Genomic DNA, 22,433 nt, shown 5'->3' with positions numbered 1-22,433 from the left:
TAAACGCAACAACATTTGCATTATAGGGGTCCCAGAAGGAGAAGAGAGAGAGAAAGGACCCAAGAAAATATTTGAAGAAATTATAGTCGAAAACTTCCCTAACATGGGAAAGAAAATAGCCACCCAAGTCCAGGAAATGCAGAGTCCTAGGCAGGATAAAGCCAAGGAGAAACATGCCGAGACACATAGTAATCAAATTGGCAAAAATTAAAGACAAAGAAAAATTATTGAAAACAGCAAGGGAAAAACGACAAATAACAAACAGGGAACTCCCATTAGGTTAACAGCTGATTTCTCAGCAGAAATTCTACAAGCCAGAAGGGAGTGGCATGATATACTTAAAGTGATGAAAGGGAAGAACCTACAACGAAGATTACTCTGGCCGGCAAGGATCTAATTCAGATTCCATGGTGAAATCAAAAGCTTTACAGAAAAGCAAAAGCTAAGAGAACTCAGCACCACCAAACCAGCTCTAAAACAAATGCTAAAGGAACTTAACTAAGTAGGAAACACAAGAGAAAAAAAGAACCTACAAAAACAAACCCATAACAATTAAGAAAATGGTACTAGGAACATACATATCGATAATTACCTTAAACGTGACTGGATTAAATGCTCCAACCAAAAGACACAGGCTTGCTGAATGGATACAGAAACAAGACCCATATATATGCTGTCTACAAGAGACCCACTTCAGACCGAGGGACACATACAGACTGAAAGTGAGGGGATGGAAAAAGATGTTCCATGCAAATGGAAATCAAAAGAAAGCTGGAGTAGCAATACTCATATCAGATAAAATAGACTTTAGAATAAAGAATGTTACAAGAGACAAGGAAGGATGCTACATAATGATCAAGGGATCAATCCAAGAAGAAGATATAACAATTATAAATATATATGCACCCAACATAGGAGCACATCAATACATAAGGTAACTGCTAACAGCTATAATACAGGAAATCGACAGCAACACAATAATAGTGGGAGACTTTAACACCTCACTTACACCAATGGACAGATCATCCAAACAGAAAATAAATAAGGAAACAGAAGCTTTAAATGACACAACAGACCAGATAAATTCAATTGATATTCATAGGACATTCCATCCAAAAACAGCAGATTACACTTTCTTCTCAAGTGTGCATGGAACATTCTCCAGGATAGATCACATCTTGGGTCACAAATCAAACCTCAGTAAATTTAAGAAAATTGAAATCATATCAAGCATCTTTTCTGACCACAATGCTATGAGATTAGAAATCAATTACAGGGAAAAAAATGTAAAAAACAGAAACACATGGAGGTTAAACAATATGTTACTAAATAACCAAGAGATCACTGAAGAAATCAAAGAGGAAATCAAAAAATACCTAGAGACAATGAAAACATGATGATCCAAAACCTATGGGATGCAGCAAAAGTAGTTCTAAGAGGGAAGTTTATAGCTATACAAGCCTATCTCAAGAAACAAAAAAAATGTCAAATAAACAATCTAACCTTACACCTAAAGGAACTAGAGAAAGAAGAATAAACAAAACCCAAAGTTAGCAGAAGGAAAGAAATAATAAAGATCAGAGCAGAAATAAATGAAATAGAAACAAAGAAAACAAAAGCAAAGATCAATGAAACTAAAAGCTGGTTCTTTGAGAAGATAAACAAAATTGATGAACCAGTAGCCAGAGTCATCAAGAAAAAGAGGGAGAGGAATCAAATCAATAAAATTAAAAATGAAAAAGGAGAAGTTACAACAGACACCGCAGAAATACAAAGCATCCTAAGAGACTACTACAAGAAACTCTATGCCAATAAAATGGACAACCTGGAAGAAATGGACAAATTCTTAGAAAGGTATAACCTTCCAAGCCTGAACCAGGAAGAAATAGAATATATGAACAGAAAAATCACAAATAATGAAATTGAAACTGTGATTAAAAATCTTCCAACAAACAAAAGCCCAGGACCAGATGGCCTCACAGGTGAATTCTATAAACATTTAGAGACAAGCTAACACCCATACTTCTCAAACTCTTCCAAAAAGTTGTGGAGGAAGGAACACTCCCAAACTTATTCTATGAGGCCACCATCACCGTGATACCAAAACCAGACAAAGATACTACAAAAAAAGAAAATTACAGACCAATATCACTGATGAATACAGATGCAAAACTCCTCAACAAAATACTAGCAAACAGAATCCAGCAACACATTAAAAGGATCATACACCATGATCAAGTGGGATTTATCCTAGGGATGCAAGGATTCTTCAATATATGCAAATCAATCAATGTGATACACCATATTAACAAACTGAATAATAAAAACCATATGATCATCTCAATAGATGCAGAAAAAGCTTTTGACAGAATTCAACACCCATTTATGATAAAAACTCTCCAGAAAGTGGACATAGAGGGAACCTACCTCAACATAATAAAGGCCATATACAACAAACCCACAGCCAACATCATTCTCAATGGTAAAAAACTGAAAGCATTTCCTCTAAGATCAGGAACTAGACAAGGATATCCACTCTTGTCACTATTATTCAAGATAGTTTTGGAAGTCCTAGCCATGGCAATCAGAGAAGAAAAATAAATAAAAGGAATACAAATTGGAAAAGAAGAAGTAAAACTGTCACTGTTTGCAGGTGACATGATACTATACATAAAGAATCCTAAGGATGCCACCAGAAAACTACTAGAGCTAATCAATGAATTTGGAAAAGTTGCAGGATACAAAATTAATGCACAGAAATCTCTTGCATTCCTATACACTAATGATGAAAAATCTGAAAGAGAAATTAAGGAAACACTCCCATTTACCATTCCAACAAAAAGAATAAAATACCTAGGAATAAACCTACCCAGGGAGACAAAAGACCTGTATGCAGAAAATAAGACAACACTGATGAAAGAAATTAAAGATGATACCAACAGATGGAGAGATATACCATGTTCTTGGATTGGAAGAATCAATGTTGTGAAAATGACCATACTACCCAAAGCAATCTACAGATTCAATGCAATCCCTATCAAATTACCAATGACATTTTTTAGAGAACTAGAACAAAAAATCTTAAAATTTGTATGGAGACACAAAAGACCCCGAATAGCCAAAGCAGTCTTGAGGGAAAAAAATGGAGCTGGAGGAATCAGACTCCCTGACTTCAGACTATACTACAAAGCTACAGTAATCAAGACAATATGGTACTGGCACAAAAACAGAAAGACAGATCAATGGAACAGGATAGAAAGCCCAGAGATAAAGCCATGAACCTATGGTCAACTAATCTGTGACAAAGGAGGCAAGGATATACAATGGAGAAAAGACAGTCTCTTCAATAAGTGGTGCTGGAAAAACTGGACAGCTACGTGTAAAAGAATGAAATTAGGACACTCCCTAACACCATACACAAAAATAAACTCAAAATGGATTCGAGACCTAAATGTAAGACCAGACACTATAAAACTCTTAGTGGAAAACATAGGAAGAACACTCTTTGACATAAATTACAGCAAGATCTTTTTTGATCCACCTCCTAGAGTAATGGAAATAAAAACAAAAATAAACAAATGGGACCTAATGAAACTTCAAAGCTTTTGCACAGCAAAGGAAACCATAAACAAGATGAAAAGACAACCCTCAGAATGGGAGAAAATATTTGCAAGTGAAGCAACTGACAAAGGATTAGTCTCCAAAATATACAAGCAGCTTATGCAGCTCAGTATCAAAAAAACAAATAACCCAATCCAAAAATGGGCAGAAGACCTAAACAGACATTTCTCCAAAGGAGACACACAGATGGCCAAGAAGCACATGAAAAGCTGCTCAACACCACTAATTATTAGAGAAATGCGAATCAAAACTACAATGAATTATCACCTCACACCAGTTAGAATGGGCATCACTAGAAAATGTACAAACAACAAATGCTGGAGAGGGTGTGGAGAAAAGGGAACCCTCTTTCACTGTTGGTAGGAATGTGAATTGATACAGCCACTGTGGAGAACAGTATGGAGTTTCCTTAAAAAACTAAAAATAGAATTACCATTTGACCCAGCAATCCTACTACTGGGTGTATACACAGAGAAAACCATAATTCAAAAAGACACATGCAGCCCAGTGTTCACTGCAGCACTATTTACAATAGCCAGGTCATGAAGCAACCTAAATGCCCATTGACAGACAAATGGATAAAGAAGTTGTTGTACATATATACAATGGAATATTACTCAGCCATAAAAAGGAACGAAATTGGGTCATTTGTTGACACGTGGATGGATCTAGAGACTGTCATACAGAGTGAAGTAAGTCAGAAAGAGAAAAACAAATATTGTATATTAACGCATCTATGTGGAACCTAGAAAAATGGTACAGATGAACCGGTTTGCAGGGCAGAAACTGAGACGCAGATGTAGGGAAGAAACGTATGGACACCAAGGGGGGAAAGCGGCGGGGCCGTGGTGGTGGTGGTGTGATGAATTGGGCGATTGGGAGTGACATGTATACACTGATGTGGATAAAATTGATGAGTAATAAGAACCTGTTGTATAAAATAAATAAATAAAATAAAATTTTAAAAAAATAATAAAGAAATACTCAAGAGGATAAAGTATTTACTCCTATAACCTCACTGATCCACATACTAAGGATGTAAGGTGCTGGAGCTGAGGCTGGAGGGTTTTGTACACCATACAGCCTTTATGTGGTAGGGCCCTGCTTAAATCCAGTCTTCCAATGCCAGAAGGAAAAATTTGAGGACACTGCATTTTTTATAATACTCCAGGAAATTAACACAGAAAAATCAAGTTAGGCCCTTTTTTTGGCATACATTTCCTCTAAAGCTTGATTAATTTTCCTCTCCAATGTCTTTCCCTGATTACACTTCAGGAACCCATTCATTAGGTCCTGTTGCTTCAGGTAGTTTACGTGAGACTTTCCCTTTTAGAAGGTGTGCCTTCATTATAAAGTCTCCTCATTCCTTGTGCTTTGAATCTTGTTGCTGATTTCGGCCCTTCCTTTGTCTCTCCTTCTCTCCTCCTGACTGTCAGCCTTCTTTGGGCCTCTACATCTAGATGTTCCAGGACTGATGACTTATCCTCTGAGTCCTGACTCCTCACATTGTTTCTGGAATCCCAAACTCATTCAGACCCTTCAGGTGCTTTCTGGGAACCTACAGTGTATACAACATTAAAACCATGGCCTTATCCAGAGCTTATGTGCAGAAGTGCTGCCTGACTTCTCACTATTTGACGCTTTTAATGATTCTCCAGCATGGCTGGAGATGCTCACCCTCTAGCTTCTAGATCCTATGCTAACCTTGGCCTGCTCAATGCCAAATCTCTCAATTATCACCATAGTTCACTGCTGCCCACGACATTAGTATAGCAGTAAATTTCACTTTGGCTTTATAATATGTAGAAATGTAGCCTCCAGGTAACTATACATTCCATAAGTAGCAGATAAAATATTCTGTACATCCCTGGTAGAAATCTGCTTTAGATAGTTCCTGCATACTGACGATTTTTTTTTTCAAGTGAAAAGTAAGCAAAAAACCTCTAGAGCTGTGCTGTCCAATATGGTAGACATATGTGTCTATTAAACCTTGCAATAGGGCTAGTTCTAATTGAGAGTTCTGTAAGCATTAAACATCTGATTTCAAGGACTATGAAAAATGTAAAATATATCCTTAACAACTTTAACATTAATTCTATGTTGAAATGATAATATTTCAGGTTTTTTTGGATAAAAGAAGTTATTAAAATCCACTTCTATTTATTTTTACTTTTTTAATGTGGATAACAATACATTTAAAGTTACATGTGTGGCTTGCATGATTTTGTATTGGACTGCGATCTCCAGAGGCTTTGCCTGGTGGCTCTTTAATATTAGTAAGCTGACTGTGTACAGATAGAGGAAAGTTAATGCAGAATTAAAATGCAAAAATGGTTATGAATGACAGAAGGAAGCTTCTGCTCAGATTTTAAAATTTCTCTTCCCTGAACACACCAACATGCCACCTGCCTTGACAAGCTTTTAAGAACGCCTGATAATCCTCAGAGAAATGAGGTTGAACCAAATGGCATCTGTCTAAGGCTCACTGCATGGTGCCTAACCTCAGAGGCTTAAAATCAATATTGATTTTCATCATTTATTTTATCCTGGCATTTAAATATCCCTTAGATTTATTACCTTTAGGTTTTTGGTTCAGATTCAGTGATGGGTATGATACAAGGGTGGTAATAAGTTATGCAGATACCATTTAATTTATGGACTCTGGAGCTCCAGGGTAGTTCAAGAAATATATTAACCACATACACATCACCCTTCATTTTGCGGTAAGGATTTCTAAGCTGGGTCCCTTTTGTGCCACTTAATTTATGGTCTGGCCAGGTACATGGATCTGCATACAGTATTTCAGTGTAAGTTTCTCCAGCCATCAGAGGGGACAAAGATGGGCTTCAAAGGAGCCAGCTGGACAGCTGATGGATTGCTCTCTCTCCTATACATAGGCTGAGGCATTATGTAGTTTTTAAAGCTTGTCAGCGGTTTGGGCCTTTTTCTGCTCTGAGAAGCTGCACGCACCGGCCTAGACAAGCAGAATCAGCCATGCTGCAGCAGGCAGAGGACAGCTCCCAGAGTTACTTACGTTGACAGCCGTAGTGCCAGGAATTTCCCGGCAGACACTCATCACACTTAGGCCCTGTTGTTCCAGTCTTACACTCACAAAATCCTGAGCCATTACAACGATCATGGACTGAGCCCAAAGGGTTACAATAACACTCTGTAGAAACAAGACAACACACAGGCTGGAGACAAGTCCGCATGGCTTATAAGTTATCAACACAGGAGTGTTGCTTACTTAAATACATCACTTAAAGAAAGATGTCCACTAATGAAATGCTTTGGCAAATATGGCTATTTCAGGTCCATTTATTTATTTGCTCAGCCTTCCATGATATCATTTTTATGTTATGGGAGGAAGTCAACTGAAAACCTCCAAGGAAATAAGACATCATGCTCTTCACTGGTAACAGATCGTAATGGAGGTTCCATTTGTTAGGGCATTTTTAGATGGTTTAATGAATGCAATGAGAATCCTTTATATATCCTTTATATATCAAGGATAAATCAATATGCCATCAGTGTAAAATCTGTTTTAAATTATTCAAATGAGCTTATCGGTTACACTCAAAATTTGAGAACTGCTGAACACTGTTAAAGTGGAATATGAACGCACTTTGTTCATTCAAAGTCAGTTTTACTATATGATTTGGGATGGTGCTTTATATATATATTTATACTATGTTGTGATGAGCCTTTAGATATTGTATCTGCTACGCATGTTAAGTTAGTATAGCTTTTATGCAACCTAGATTAACAATCATGAAAGAAAAATGAATTTTGTAATCCTAGGTAAATTTCAACATAGGCATAATTTGAGACTTGTATCATTATAATGTCTATGGACAGAACAATATAACTTTGGGTAATAAAAAGTAAACAGAATAATTTCTTGATTCCTCACACATTATCATGCAGAATATTTTTACTTGTGAAGCTCTGTTTTTCTTAAAGGCTGAATCAGAAATAAGAATTCCTTAGGCTTCCATTAGCTTGAAAGGTAACAGCAGCTAGTTTCCAGCTTTTGGAATTTGTAGGCCAAAGTTACTTTTTTTGTAATCCCACTGTATAATACTGGGCAAGTTATTATGCCCCTCTGTCTCTTGATTTCCTTTATTTTAAAATGGTCCCATTAAGAGGTTTTCATGTCAAAAAACCAAATAAAATCACACCAAGCAACTAACCAAGCAACCAACTGTGAGAAACCCTGAGAATTTTAGTTTAATAACTTTAAGTTTAGCATCTTAGATTGGCAATGGAGATTCAGGGTTTACTGTTAAATAGAGAGATCCAGAGGTTTGGTTCTGTTTTTGTCATAGGGACTAATCATATAATTTCTTCAAAGAATGTGGAGTATCTTAGAATCATTATTTATTTCATGTTGAGTAAGTCAATTTTGAAGTTCAGCATTCTTAAGATACAAACATTTGTATGACCAAGAGTAACATACATAGGTAAAAATAAAACCAAATAAAGCCTAAAATGCTCTCTCCTTGTCTGGACTGATTTGCACTTAATAATTGGAGTTTTATTTTAAATTGGCATTTTCTATTTTAATGTGTGTATATACAGCAGTTGTTTAAAACATTTTTAAATAGTAATTTTGTTGTGGCTTTAAAAATACACACACACACACACTATAAGTATATACCTATAGCAAAACTACTATAATATGTTTCTTACTATTTAAAGTGTATAAGTTGACAATGAATCACCAACATTTCATAAGCCAGGGAGTAGAGTTACATCTGGCCAATATGAATTCACACACTGTGCTAGTCAATTAGCCCATAACAACTGATTAATAAAAGGTTTTAGATGTAAAAAAAAAGTAAACAAAATTTTTAGAAATGTGGAACATCTAAACCATGGTACATCTCAGTGGTTGTCATACAAAAGGTGGTAAGTGTAATGTTAGTCAGGAAAATAAGTGACAAGGAGAGGTGGGGTCTACACTCCACATTACATACAAATAATTTAGTTTAAAAAATATTATTTCTGGAACGACAGTCAATGGTAGATATTGGGGTGATGAGGATGGCCTTGGAGAATTATATTTTATTCCATGAAACTAGGAAGAGTATACAGGACTGTTAGACTAAAAAACAACATGAAAAACTTTTGGAAGTCTGATTAAAAAGTTATACTACAATTGATTTATAAGTATTAGAAGTGTCTTATGTTTGCTTTGTTTTACAGAAGGTACCTCTGATTACCTGATCTTGGGTTTCCAGGGGAATGAAAACAATAATACATCATAATTGGAGATATGTTTAGTAGCAACTGCTGAGCCCTGCATTTCATTCAGATGTCAAGCTTGTTATCAGGGATTATTAGCAGTGATTACCCAAGGTCACAAGCCACATATCCTCTAGCTTCCTGCTTAATGTTCGAGTTTATATGAAATGGAAGCATGCAAGGATGTCATCTTCATGAAATTGCTGCATCATACAGGCTAATTACATGCATCTTTGGAAACATGGCTGGCTTGGAATTTGTATGAAAATGGGTAAATTTACCAGGAATCACAAAGCAGCGATCACTGTGACAACATGGAATAGCGTGCATTTTATATTTGCCATAATATAAAATGATGCAAATAGTTTAAGACATCTATTTCAACACAGTCAACATTTTGTCAAAGATATGTGCTGTTCCCTCATAGCCAGGGTGGTGGATTTCATTGCCAATTGTTAAAGAAATGGCAAAGTGCCTTTTTTCCCCTTAAGTTTAGAGACGGCTTAGATGAAGTTCAAATTTTCAGGGATTAGTGCCTAATTCTGTGAAAGTGAATTGGGTAAATATCCATTCATTTTCATTAGTGCTTTCTATACAAAATGACATTAAAATTAACTCAATTACTTGAGGTGTATCCTCTCAAATTTAATTCTCAGTCCTGCTGCAAGCCCTTTGGGGAACTTAAATGTAAAAAATAGAGAATAGGTTGGTGCTGCCCCATAGGGCAAACCTTGGTAATGGAGCCACAGGCTTCCAATGGCCTTCAGAGAGCAAACCTCAGCCTTAGTCTCATGCCCAGGCAGCCTGACCGCTCTGCCCTTGGCCCCTCCAGTGGGAAAAGTGGAAGCTATAACTCTTTTAGGAAACTTTCGTATGCTTATAGAGACTAAAGACAAAAGATAGACCATATGTAGCATATACCAGCTAGCCAAAATTTTCAGTTCATTCTTTAAAAACAATTTTACCCCTTAGGAAAAGAGCAACAATTTAAGGAATTTTGGTATGTGGAGGTATACTGTAGCTAATTTTAATGCTATCTAAAAATACTCATCTTTGTGTTTACCTATATCCACTTGATTTGAAGAGCACAAAATACTGAATAGGGATATGTTTACCTCAATAATATAAAATCCTCTCCAAGATTTATAACTTTAATGAACAAAGTTTCTAGAAAGGGAGAAAAGAACTGTGTTTGATTTTTTTAAGTAGAAATAAATACAAGAATGTATATTAAACTTTCCATTCATCTGTATTTTACATGATTTAAAAGACAAAAGCTGAATGGCAACTTCTTGTCTGTGGATAATCAAATATGGATTTATAACAGAACTATGACTCTTAGAATTAGACAGGAATTGTGGCTTTTGTAGTTCATAGATTACTTTAGAACAGGAAAAGGGGAGGAATTCATTAGAATAGAATACTCTGAGTAAAATATATTGGGATATTGTTAAGTTACCTGCTATGAGAAATTTTATGGAATAAAATCTTTTCTTTTAAGGTCTTTTTCTTTGATTTAATGAAAATAATATGAAATTGATATTGCAAAACATTTACATCTTATTGTAATGTTTTGTATTTTGAAAAACTGATTAGCTTTTATTCCTGTGTTCCTATTTATTTTACCTTTTCACTTGTTAACATATTTATATTATGACATTTATATATTTTTACAAATGACATTCAGCAAAATGTAACTGCATTCAAAATTCAGACAGCTATGTGCCTTTTGGTTTTTATTAATACTCTCAAATCTTTGTAACCCAAATGTTATAAAGGCAATTGAACTTCTGTTCACAAGCTCATAGTGGAATTGCTGCTGTCATCCTAAAAACATACCATAAGTAAAAGTCTGACAAGCTTAGCTTTGCTAATTGTGTCAGGGTAGTAGGGAGAAAGCGTTCAAAAGCTTTGAAGTCAGGAAACTAACTCTTTACTAAAGCTGTATGATTTGGGTCAATTTGCCTTACTTTTTCTCAACTAGAAAATAGGGGAAATTATCAGTGGAGTACTTACCACCATGGTTTTGTTAATGAGGATTAAGTAAAAACAAAACAAACAAACAACAAAAAACATACTTGCAAGTCAGTTCACAGTTTACCAAGTGTTTCCTGCGCATCCCACATGACACCAATTTGACCAGGAGTTTTCAACGACTTACCTAAGGCACACAGCTATTAAATAGCAAACTGGGACTTGAACCCAGCTCTCCAGCCTCTAAGTCCAGGGATTTCTCCACTAATTCACAAATAATAAGGAAGCACTTTGAAAAATAGAACATACTATAGACATAAACAGTATTATAAAAACTTGGCCCATTTTAACTGAAAAAACTTGTCCAGCTATTTTAAATGACACTTGGCAAATAACTAGATAAGCTTGACAATCCAATCAGAAAACAATGATCCCAGAATTACAGATTGATTTGATTTCTTTTTTGATGAAAAGATCACCTTTCAATTTTCAGCCTGTGTATTCTATCTAGTCTTTATGTGAAAAAATCTACCTTTAACATTGGTTGCCTATATATTACCTATTGGTGTGGTAACAGATACATATGTACCCTTCACCATTTTGAATATATGCACTTCTTCAAAGTACATTACGAAGTGAAATTCCATTTCTTATTTCTTATGTTTCATCAGCTCCCTTTCTTAAAGATAGGTTCTACTATGCAAAAGGTAGGAGAAGCTTTTTTGGATGTGAAGGGCACCTGGTTCTCTCCATTTGACATGATCAGTCACCACAGGGGGTGGAAAGAATGCTCAAGGGAATCCTGGGGCCCCAGTTTTCCAGGGCTCATGTACTTTGGAAGCTAAGAGAATTAATTGCCTTGAATAGTTTTGAAAAATTGCTTCTCCTTTTGAGGGCTATAGGAAAATTCAGTAAGTGGAATTTCATTACTATGGATGGAAAAGCCAGGCAAACTTCTACATTACCAATTGCTAGTGGCTTTCAATTCCAAATGGGAATATTTTAAATCAATATTAGTTAATTACCAATTATTTACAAAAGTTTGTGTCCTAATCTCGTATCTATAATTAAAAACCTTATAATGAGTTTACATTTTGAAAGTTGAGTGTACAACTTAAGGCTTTAAGATCAGGTTGAAATGACCAGGTGTTAAGATTTCATGCAAAAAAAAAAAGAGAATTACTTCATCTCTTAAACATGACTTTTCAGCTCATCATCTTTAAAGCAACGATTAGACAAGGATTCAAAATACATCCCCCAACTATGATTTCAATCTGCACAAGTGAATTCTTTAAGTCTACCACAAGGACGTTTTCTCCATTGAGAAAGTTCATTCTGGCTCAGCTGTGGTGCAAATCACCAGCCTCTCCACCTTAAATAGCTCCCCATCTCGTGAAAGGCACAGAACAATAGCTGAAATTATAATGGAACTGACCTATGCACACATTCTCATCGTCCAGCTGTGCAGAAGCATTTCTGAAGTAGCCCAGCCTGCATAACTCACAGTGCTGCCCTCTAGTGTTGTGTTTACAGCTCACGCAAATGACTGTATTTAGCAGATCGATATAACTGCATCGATTGGAGTGGCCGAAGCATTCACAATCTTGCAAGGAAGAACAGAAATGTATACAAAGTGTATACAGTCGCAGAATAACAGCACACTACATGCTTGGATAAAATGAGAAGTGGAGAAAAGATGGCGGAATGGCATTACATGTATGTGATTCCACATGACACATGGTGACCGCAGGTGGTTGTGACTGGCATGGAAGTAGCATCTGTTTCAGGCAGGAGAGAAAGATTGGACATTCGGAACATGATCGGAGAGTGTTAATTCTTGGCAGACAATATGAACAGAAGCATTTGCAGGTGTACACCTTTTAAAATTTGGGAAGACTGTTTCCATTGATGCAAAAGTCTAATTTTTGCACATTGAAAACTTCACTGTCTTTGCATCACTCCCCTCATTTTCTCTTCATATTTGCAATCTTAAAAAAGAAGGAAGGATGAATGTAGGCATCTAAGGCCTGAGTCTGCCATCACCCATGGCTCCTTCATTGAGTCTTACTATCATTTGTATCAAGACAGTAACTCAGTCAGAGTTTCACAGAAGAAATCATGGCAAATTTAATAGGGATCTAGACAATTAGACAACTCTTTATTTTTGTTTTTTCCAAATGGTAAGAGGAGAAGATGAAGTTCTGTAAGCCTTTCATCAGGCCAAATCTGCATGTTTGCTTATGTGAGAGAGAGAATACAAAAAACGGGGAGATTATTGGTATGAAAAAAGTGCTCTTAAGATTTCCTTTTCTTGCAAGTTTCAAGCTAAGTCTGCTACAAAAGAAGAGTCAGGGCAGCTACTCTACCCTCAGATTGCTTTTACTTTGTCTCCCCAAAATGTTGGAGGAGGCTCTGAGGCTTAGGGGTGATGGTGATAAGAACTAGACAAGGAGATATAGGGAAGGGTGGAGAGTGACTAGACTGTCTTTCTTTTGCACCTCAACCAAAGCAAGTCATTAATCTAATTCAACCTTTTTTTTCTTTTTTTTTTTGCGGTACTTGGGCCTGTCACTGCTGTGGCCTCTCCCGTTGCGGAGCACAGGCTCCGAACGCGCAGGCTCAGCGGCCATGGCTCACGAGCCCAGTCGCTCTGCGGCATGTGGGATCCTCCCAGACCGGGGCACGAACCCGCGTGCCCTGCATCTGCAGGCGGACTCTCAACCACTGCGCCACCAGGGAAGCCCTAATTCAACCTTTTTAAAAGAAGTAAAAACAAAGCCTCTATTGGTGCAATAGTTACTAAATCAGACAGAAAAAAAAATGTGTGAGAAGTAACTAGGTGGGGAATCTGTTTCATCTCCTCAAAATATGGGGGTAGGCCTAGCTCACATTTATAAGAAAGGTCAATTATGAAACTGCAAACCTTGTTTGCCTAAAATATCCCTCTCATTAATGTCTGGCTTTTATTTTATCCCACCAGGAAGCCAAACACAGTCACTATTTGAGCTAATTTATTCATTCAATCAATAAATAATATATTCTGTTGGTCTATGTGTCAGGCACTATGTGAGGTACTGAGTTACTCTTTTGGCCTAGATTAAAATTTTGGAAGCACTGCATTTGATGACCAGAGTAAAAATGAGTAAGTGTTGTCAAAATTAATAAGGAATTATTAATCTTTTATTAATAAAATTAATAAAAGATAATTAATATATATATATTTTTCTATTGGGTTGGCCAGAAAGTTCATTTGGGTTTTTCTATAAGATGTTGCAGAAAAACCCAAACAAACTTTTTGGCTAACCCAATAAATTAACATACTGACACTCATCAGAACCGTGTGGATTCATTCATATGAGAGCCAGTTACTACAGTAGAGAGCTGAGGTCAAGGTCCCAACAGAATGAAATCAAATTTGGATAGAAGCAGAGGAGGACACTGGAAATGGTGAAGAGTGGAAGACACCCAGGAATAGGGTTAGCACCTTGGAGACCCCAGATGCTTAAAAGAAAGGCAAGAAGAATGGGAGGTTCCTGAAGGCAAGCCCCTTCCTCTACAGGAAGCTAGCTTTGTCATGGTGTGCATGTGTGCTAGGGCTGGGGAGTGGGAGTGGGGAGTCTGAGGAACCAGCGGGAGAAGGAGAGTTCTGGAAGAAGGAGGCCATATGGGAGATGGGGTAAGAAAATCCTGCAAAAGTTCTGTAGTTAAGGCATGCCAAATTAATAATAATAATAGCAACAAGAAAAATAATAGAATTACATATCACCAAATTAAATTCTCTTAGAAAACAAGCACTTCACCCCCATACATTCTATCTCCCTGAGTTCAACCTTGTTTAAGCCGGCATTTCTGACTACCTAGGAAACCTAAAGTGCCTCTCCAACCTTCCTTAGTTGAGGGTTTGGAACAGGGAGAATCCTTCTGGCCTGGAGCCACCTCAGAGTAGTAGTTGCAGGGAGGAGACCCAAGTCCCAAATCTAATTGTTTCCCAAGGACTTCTTCAGAGCTGCCTGGAATTCTGGAGGCGTGGGCGCACACACCCTGTCCTCAGGCTCTCCCTCTCTAGAAGAGGCTCCTAAGTTACTGTTCTTCACATAACCTCATCCTAGGTTGATTCTTGGTGTACCTAATATAATTAATCCAGATATTTTCAGAAGAATCTTTTATGTGCATAAATTCATCCTAGGAACTTTTCAGAACCACATAGAAGTAAGTCCTCGTTGTCAAGAAGTTTGTTTAGTGGGTAAGATAAACATGTGCTCAGATAACTAGAAAAAAAAAGAGGACGTGCTTAAAACCAAAACCAAAACCAAAACCAAAAACAGAGACACAAAGTGATATAAGGAGAAATTCATTTCACTTGAGGAGAATTAGGAAAAACTAAGTTAAAACTAAATCTTCCTTGAGGGCCAGTAAGGTTTTTTTAACAAAAAAAAAAAAAAAAAAAAGGAGGAAATGAGCATTTCCAGTGAAAGGAATAGAGTATGCAAAGACATGACATTGGGAAATGGGAGAGAGCAGGGCTGCAGAAGTTTCATAACATGGTTCCTTTGTGGATAAGATCTACCCAGTAGCCAATACTATTGGAAGTATTGAATGGTTCCTTTGTGGATAAGATCCACCCAATGCTGAGCTTCATCTGACAAAGCTTTATTCACCAGAAAACGTGTCTGTAGACATCCAAGTTCAATCAAGACCCAATCCATGAATCTCTGTAGACACTGTTACCTATTCTTTGAATTTAATGAATAGTATGCATTTCTGTGACATTCACTATTTGTTTCTGGGTTTTGTTTGAAAATCAATTTATTAATTTTGATAGGAGAGTTAAATAATGTAAATTCTATAAATAATTATATACAAAACCATACACAGCTTAACACTCAATATCACAAACTTCTTCCAGAAGATAAGTGGTTACTTTAAATGTCTTATAACCTAAGAAATGAGCTAATAGTAACTTTATTTCTTTAAAACTTCTAAGACTCTTCTGAGACTTTGATAAAGCTGTCTTCTCTGGCCATGGTGTATTTGAGAATATAAAATGATAAAAAGATCTTTGAAAGTGATTTGAAACACATGAGAGCACTATATAAATGCAAGACATTTCAGATGTAATTATTAGACTGCTGTATTATTTTTCAGTTTTCTGTTAATTTCCCACTCTTTAGGAACTGTTCATTCCACATAGGCCCAGAATTCATGAATGATCATTAATGATAGAGTTAGAGCTGCACTAACTTATTAAGATCCTGAAGGGACGATATGAATAGTTCAATAATTCTTTGGTCCTCTAATTCACTGACCTACCATTTCCTCCTTTCCCTTTTTACAAAATATAGAGTTCATGGTCCATTCTTACAATCACTTCCTTTTATATGCTCTCATCTCCCTCACCCCCAACCGCCCCGCCCCCAATTACAGTCTCTTGGGAAAATCTGATCCTGGTTAAATTCAACTCTCCACTTCTCCATGCCTACACCCCAGCAGCTAAATGTGGCTGGAGTTTTTTTCCAACTATTTTGAAACAAGTCTCACTTTAAATTCATGACCATAAACTTCAATAGGGCCCTCAGGGCATTCTGGCAACACTTCCTGAACCAGGAGGCTTTTGGGCCACCACTCTCTCTTGGTTCACCTCCTTCACCACCTACCATTGCTTCTTCCTCTCTTCTGCTTTCTGTTGTATCTTCTCAAATGACTCAGGGCTTAGCCCTTGGACCTCTTAGCTCTTTAGGCTCACTAAGAGCCAGGGTTTTTTACTCAACCTCATGACTACATAAATCATCAATATGCTGACCTTTCCAAAATAGTTATTTCCAGCCTGGACCAACTTCCCAGTTAGCTAGTGAGCCTTCATCCAGACTGATATATTCAACTGCCTTTTTAATGTCTCCACTTGGACATTTAATAGATATCTCAACTTTAACATGTTCAAAACTGAGCTCATAGGTTACCTTCCCAAGCCTGCCACTTACATGGGCAGCCGGATCTGTCTCGGTAAATGACAACTCTATTCCTCCAATTGCTTAGGTCAAAATTCCTGGAGTTGCTCTTGACACCAATCTTTTTCTCTTCCCGCTCTACCCACGCCCCCAATCAATCAATCAGCAGATCCTCTTGACTACACGTTTAAAATACATTCTAAATCTCACCACCTCTCACCATCTCATCTTTAGTTAAGGACACTTGGATTATTGTTGTTGTCCTCAAACTGCTTCCCTGGCTTCCACCCTTGTGATAGTCTTCTCCACACAGCAGTCAGAGTGACTCTTAAAACTTAAATTAGGTCATGACATCCTTTTGCCCATAATCCTAATGGCTTCCTGCCTCATTCAGAATAAAAGGCAGAGTTTGAATTCATTCATTCCCAATTGATCTGGGCTCATTGCTATCACTCTCCTCCTCACTCGCTGTACAATACTTTCATGTTGCTCTGCAAACATGCCAAGCACTTCCCCAGGGCCCTTGCATTTGCTGTTACCTCTGTCTGGCCTACTCCTCCCCCAGACTTCCCTATGACTTGCTTCCTCACTTCGTTTTTAGGTCCTGCTCAAAGAAAATGCTGTGATTAGTCTATCTGAAATAACAGCTCCTGACCCAAACGCATTAATCCCCCCTCCCACATTTACTAATCCTGTTTAATTTTTTTGTAGAACCTAGAGTATCTGAAGACTAAATTAAAAAAAAAAAATTCTCCCCTATACTTTAAGTGTAAATAAATGTGTGAAGCCTGTGTCCATTTTGTCCACAGATGTAAACAGAACTCAAAATACTAAGCATTCAAAAACTGTTGTCGAATGAATGAATCAATGTCAACGAATCAGTGATGATCCTGAGGCATCTTACTTTGGGAAACAAAGGAAGACACAGAGGAAAGTTATTTTTAAATTCATTCCTCCACCATTCAAATTCTGTAAGAGTCTGGCTATACCTTAAATATTAAAGAGTTGAGAAAAACAACAGGCATACATCACACTATAACTGAGTTATTAAATATTTTAGCTGAAAATTGACTATATGTCTATGCAGATTAGTTTAGTTAGGAAAAAGGAGATTTCCAAAAATTGCTATGGTTTTATATACTTTTGTAATCTCAAATCGCACTGTAGGCTATATTTTATTTTTCAGACAAGTTTTAATTACTGTTGTGCAAACAAGCTAACGGGGTCCTCTAAAGCACATTTTCATGGTGTAGCATGGCATGCGTCGGCAATGCATATTTATAAGGACCACCTTATACCAGGGGACAACTTGAACGAGGTCCAGTCTTAAGTGAGAATCATAGCCCTAGACCAACGAGCCACGTTGGACCATGAAGCCCAGTCCTGAAGAGTCCAGTGCAGAGTTTCTCAACCTCAGCACTACTGACATCTTAGGCCAAATAATCCGTGGTTTTCCCATATGTTGTAGGATATTCAGAAGCATACCTGGCATCTACCCACTAGAAGCAGTAGCAACTCCCAAGCTGTGACAACCAAAATTTCCCTGGGGGAGCAAAATCCCCCATCTGATGTATATGACATCATACAAGGCAGTTATGATAATAGGGTACGTAATAACTGGCTAGTTAAGCGAGCAGCATTTTAGAAGAAGGAGGGTTCAAAGTTGCCTTTCTAGATCAGGAAAGATCCAAACCTCTTCTAAGGTTTAAAGACACTTTCTGACTGAGACTGGCTGGGGAAGGCCTGGGGAGGAAAGAGTTATAGAAAAACAAAAGGTTGGAGAGAAAGAGAATGAAAGAAAAAGAATGTTAAGAATAGGAAGGGGGGTGTTAAATGTCTTGGTGTCTTCTTTCTTACTGTTCCCCATGTTGCCTCTAATTCCATTATTACATCACCAATGTACCATAATATGACATATGTTACGGAATATAAGATAAAGTACTCTGAATGTGGCACAGGAAGGTTTATTTATTTATGCTGGGGCCAAATGAGGAAAGTTTATTCAAAGTCAGAGCTGGTGGAAGAAAGGATTTGGAAAAAAAGACTTTAGATAGACAGAAGCTGAAGGAATTAGAATTCTTATAAAGTATTTTCCCTTCACTACATTAGCAAAGTCACAAGCCTCCAGGGGCCTCCCCCAAGGGTGGGAATGAAGTGGCTGCAGCATTTTGCTGATTCTTACCCACCCCCAACTCTGTCTTGCAACCTTAGGTAGCTTTTGAAGCCCTTCCATGTACATCATTTGATAACAATCTGGATTATTCTATGATAAATCTACTTCATTAGGTGGCTTTTTCCTGCCTGTGGAAATGTGTTCAGATCTCATTAGTGCTGTGACCCCAAGAAAGTAGAGATTCAATGATACAGGGTCAAATTTCAGGTCAAGAGTCCTCTTGTATATCCAGTGCTTGATATGACAGAAAAAAGATGGACTCTATGAGGTCCCTAATGCTTCCTTTCTCCTTCACCTCCTTGGTTTCTCTGTGTAGGTTTGCATATCATAGATAAGGAGAGACATCCCTACTGGCTTATTATATCAATGACTGGCTTATTATATGCACACATGTCCAAAATAGGCTTGACACCCTATGAACTTGTGGCTGCTCTGTTCCTAAAGAACTTAGTTCCCCAAATTTCAAATCCACTTGGATTCCCCTCAAAAGGGCACTGCCAATGTTTGATATGTAAAAGTACATTGTGAGGAAATTTTAAGACTTGGTTTAAATATCATCGGTTTCCCTTTCCCATTTTCTGACCAGCTTCCTCCTTTTCTCTATACGACACAGAAGGAACAATTCAAGTTGGTTAAAATCTGGAAAATGATTTGACTCTTTTCAATAAGGAATAGGGAAGCTATTATGGTCATTTTCACCAAGTGGGTCAAACCAAATTTAGGTATTGTTAATAAATATATTTCTTTGTAAGAGGTGCTTCATGAAAAAAAAAAACAAAAACCAAAAACTCCCTAAAACATGGCATATACCCAACAGTCAAGGGTGGAAAACAAGACACACCTGTCACATAGGACATTTAAAGGAAAATGGTGAAATAAAAACAGCAGTCTTTATGTTTCCTGAAAAATCTTCAGTCTGTGAATGACAGATGCTAGCTGGAATGGGCCATTCATGAGTCACAGATGAGATTCTGCTCACTTCCTTTTAAAGAAAGTAACGTAACTATTATTTTTGGGTCATAATCAATGCTTAACCCAGTGTAGCTCTTCACTGGTATTTGTTCAAATTTATTTCAAACAATATTTGGAAGTAGAAATTCCAAGGTATTTCATTTGTCAAATGGGCACCATACATGAACCTACCATTCTGTTCTCATGAAAAGCATCCTTGAAACTCACTGTAAGTGAGTTTCCTTATTTTCAATGCAAATGAGTAACAATGTTAATACTCTAACATTCATGTTCCAAACAGGAACCTAAAGTGTTATAATTCTTGTTCACACATTAATCTTTCAGAAAACAAATATTGCAGCATTTTAAATTTGCAGCAGTCAAATTTCTGAGTGAAGCATTTTTTTTCCCCTTACAGAGGACATTCTCAGTACTATTTGATGTGTTGATCGTTATCAGTCAACATGCCTCACCAATAAGCTGATGGGTACACTTCACAGATATTCCAGATTCATACAGTGCAATGTTTCACAACACATAACACCATGAACTCACTGTATGAATCCAAGAATTCCTACCTCTCTTGTGGTTTGCAACTTGAACAGAAGAAACTGTTGACAAAGCTAATTTGGGAGCAACTGGATAGGTTTAAAAGAATGAACAGCACATTAGAAACAATAGTGAAACGTTCAAATTGTAATTACTTATCATCAACCCGCTTGAAAAGTGGCCCTAAATGAAGAGAATATTTGCATTTGTTGTTTCTGGGAGTTTGCTTCAATCACAAAGGAAGTCTTGTATTTGGCTGAAAATGGTTTGACCTTGTCAGTAATAAAGTTTAGAAGCTTTATTTTCAGAGGCAAAAAGAATTACCATTTAAATCAAGAACGCAGTTATGCAGAGATTATTCCAATAACAATATGGATATTAGGATCCCCTACTGTTCTTCTCTTAAAATAGTAGCTGTGTTGTTGAGTTACTTAGCAATATCATTGCCTCAATTCACCATGTCTTTCTCTCTGTGTACCCGTAATCTCATCTACCTATAAACCAGTTAGATTATTTTTGCTGAATTGATTAGACATTACAGATAGTCACAATGGTCAACCATTCAGCGGAATCTGGATCTCAGTCTCAGAGTCACCTCGAATCTGTCCACCTTTCAAAAATGTAGTCTTTTTCTCAACATTTATTACGTATATGATATCAGTGTGTTAATGGCAGGAATTTCTAAGTTTGCCTGCCTTTCTTTTCCAATTGTTCCTGAAGTGTTGCTTGTGAAAATAGCAAAAACAAGATAGAGCCTGATGTTCTTTGCAGATGTTGACCAGATAAATTATGTTTGCACAGAACTGACCTCTGCTAGAAAGTGCACCTTTAGCTAAAATGTCAAGTTCAAGCACTTTATTCAACTGTGAGCTTCTCAAATAAATTTATTTGAACTCTTTACCCACATTCTAAAAAAGTGCAACTGGCATTAACTAAAGATATTTCTGAAAGCTTTTAGTCTTGTGACACTCACAGAAAACATAGCAAAATAATTAAATGGGTCTGTTTCAGGTTTTAAACAATGCATAATCTTGTTCAGCACAAAACTTACTGTGGAGAAGTGTTAAGTCTTAGATCCTGTCTTGTATAATTTGTTGAGCTATGAAATTCAATGGGAAATACTGAGTGACAGTTCACTGAAGATGCTCTCATTGAACTTGCCGAGGAACAAAGCCACTAAACCTTCCCACAATCCTCACAGAATTATACTAATGGGTTGAGCTTGATCTGTATTTCTTCTTCCACATATGTATGCAGAAACTTGAAAAAATTCATTTGGATCGGATGATTAAGCTAATTCTATTTGCTAGTAATATATGTATCTAGGACAGTCTTGATTTCATCACTCTGATCAAGGACTGAAAATGCAGCCCTTCCAATTTGACTCCTCAACAAATTGCTAATATATTTTGTTTTGCTTAGCAGCTATTTCCTGGTTCCTCCTTTTGCTCACTTCCTCCTCCATCTGTATTCATTAGAGCTTAAAAGGAACATCCTGCATATAACAAAGGAAGGTGGAAGCCAAAGATGTGCCTCTTTTTTGTGAGACGGAAGGACGCAAAAGAAGACAACTTTATTTTAATATAAACTATTTATATACGTCTATGTATATCTATAGGCTAGACGTTAATGTAATTTTAACATTACACTGAATCTTATGAATTTTATTGGCCAGTTTTTAAAGGTTCTATTTCTTCCTGTGTAACCACACTGCTGTCTGTCAGTTTCTTTCATTTATTTATTTATTATGTTAGAAGTCAGAAAATAATTACTGCTCTAAGGACAGAGAGAAAACACGTTGTTCTTAATCCTGGCAGAAATTATTGGTAATTCATAAAGGATAAAAGAGGGAAAGCCTCAGCAGAGAAAATACACTGTGACATTGAAGGGGAAGAGAGAGAGAGAGATCCAAATTCCTTTCAGTCAATAAGGAACGACAGTCGAAAAAACAAAACAAAAACAGGTCTTTTAGG

General features: G+C 37.0%; 1 protein-coding gene across 8 annotated transcripts in view; it reads right to left on the bottom strand.

Annotated features, from left to right (window-relative positions):
• The window catches only part of NTNG1 (netrin G1), a 352,858-nt gene that overhangs the window by 52,674 nt on the left and 277,751 nt on the right, over window positions 1–22,433 (bottom strand). For 2 of the 8 annotated variants that reach the window (XM_032638685.1, XM_032638686.1), the window contains exons 6-7: window positions 12,278–12,445; window positions 6,656–6,790 (exon numbers count right to left, since the gene is read on the bottom strand). The exons of 3 other annotated variants lie outside the window; for them this stretch is intronic. In XM_032638685.1, coding sequence (XP_032494576.1) covers window positions 6,656–6,790; window positions 12,278–12,445 — 303 coding nt within the window. Of the gene's footprint in view, window positions 1–6,655; window positions 6,791–12,277; window positions 12,446–20,489; window positions 20,550–22,433 lie in introns of all 8 variants that reach the window. 3 more of the 8 variants (XM_032638688.1, XM_032638689.1, XM_032638687.1) reach the window with 2 other exon arrangements.

The sequence above is a fragment of the Phocoena sinus genome, chromosome 1 (genome assembly GCF_008692025.1).
Source record: "Phocoena sinus isolate mPhoSin1 chromosome 1, mPhoSin1.pri, whole genome shotgun sequence".
NCBI lineage: Eukaryota > Metazoa > Chordata > Mammalia > Artiodactyla > Phocoenidae > Phocoena > Phocoena sinus.
Note: the sequence above shows the minus strand (reverse complement) of the source record. Positions and strands in the feature narration are given on the sequence as shown.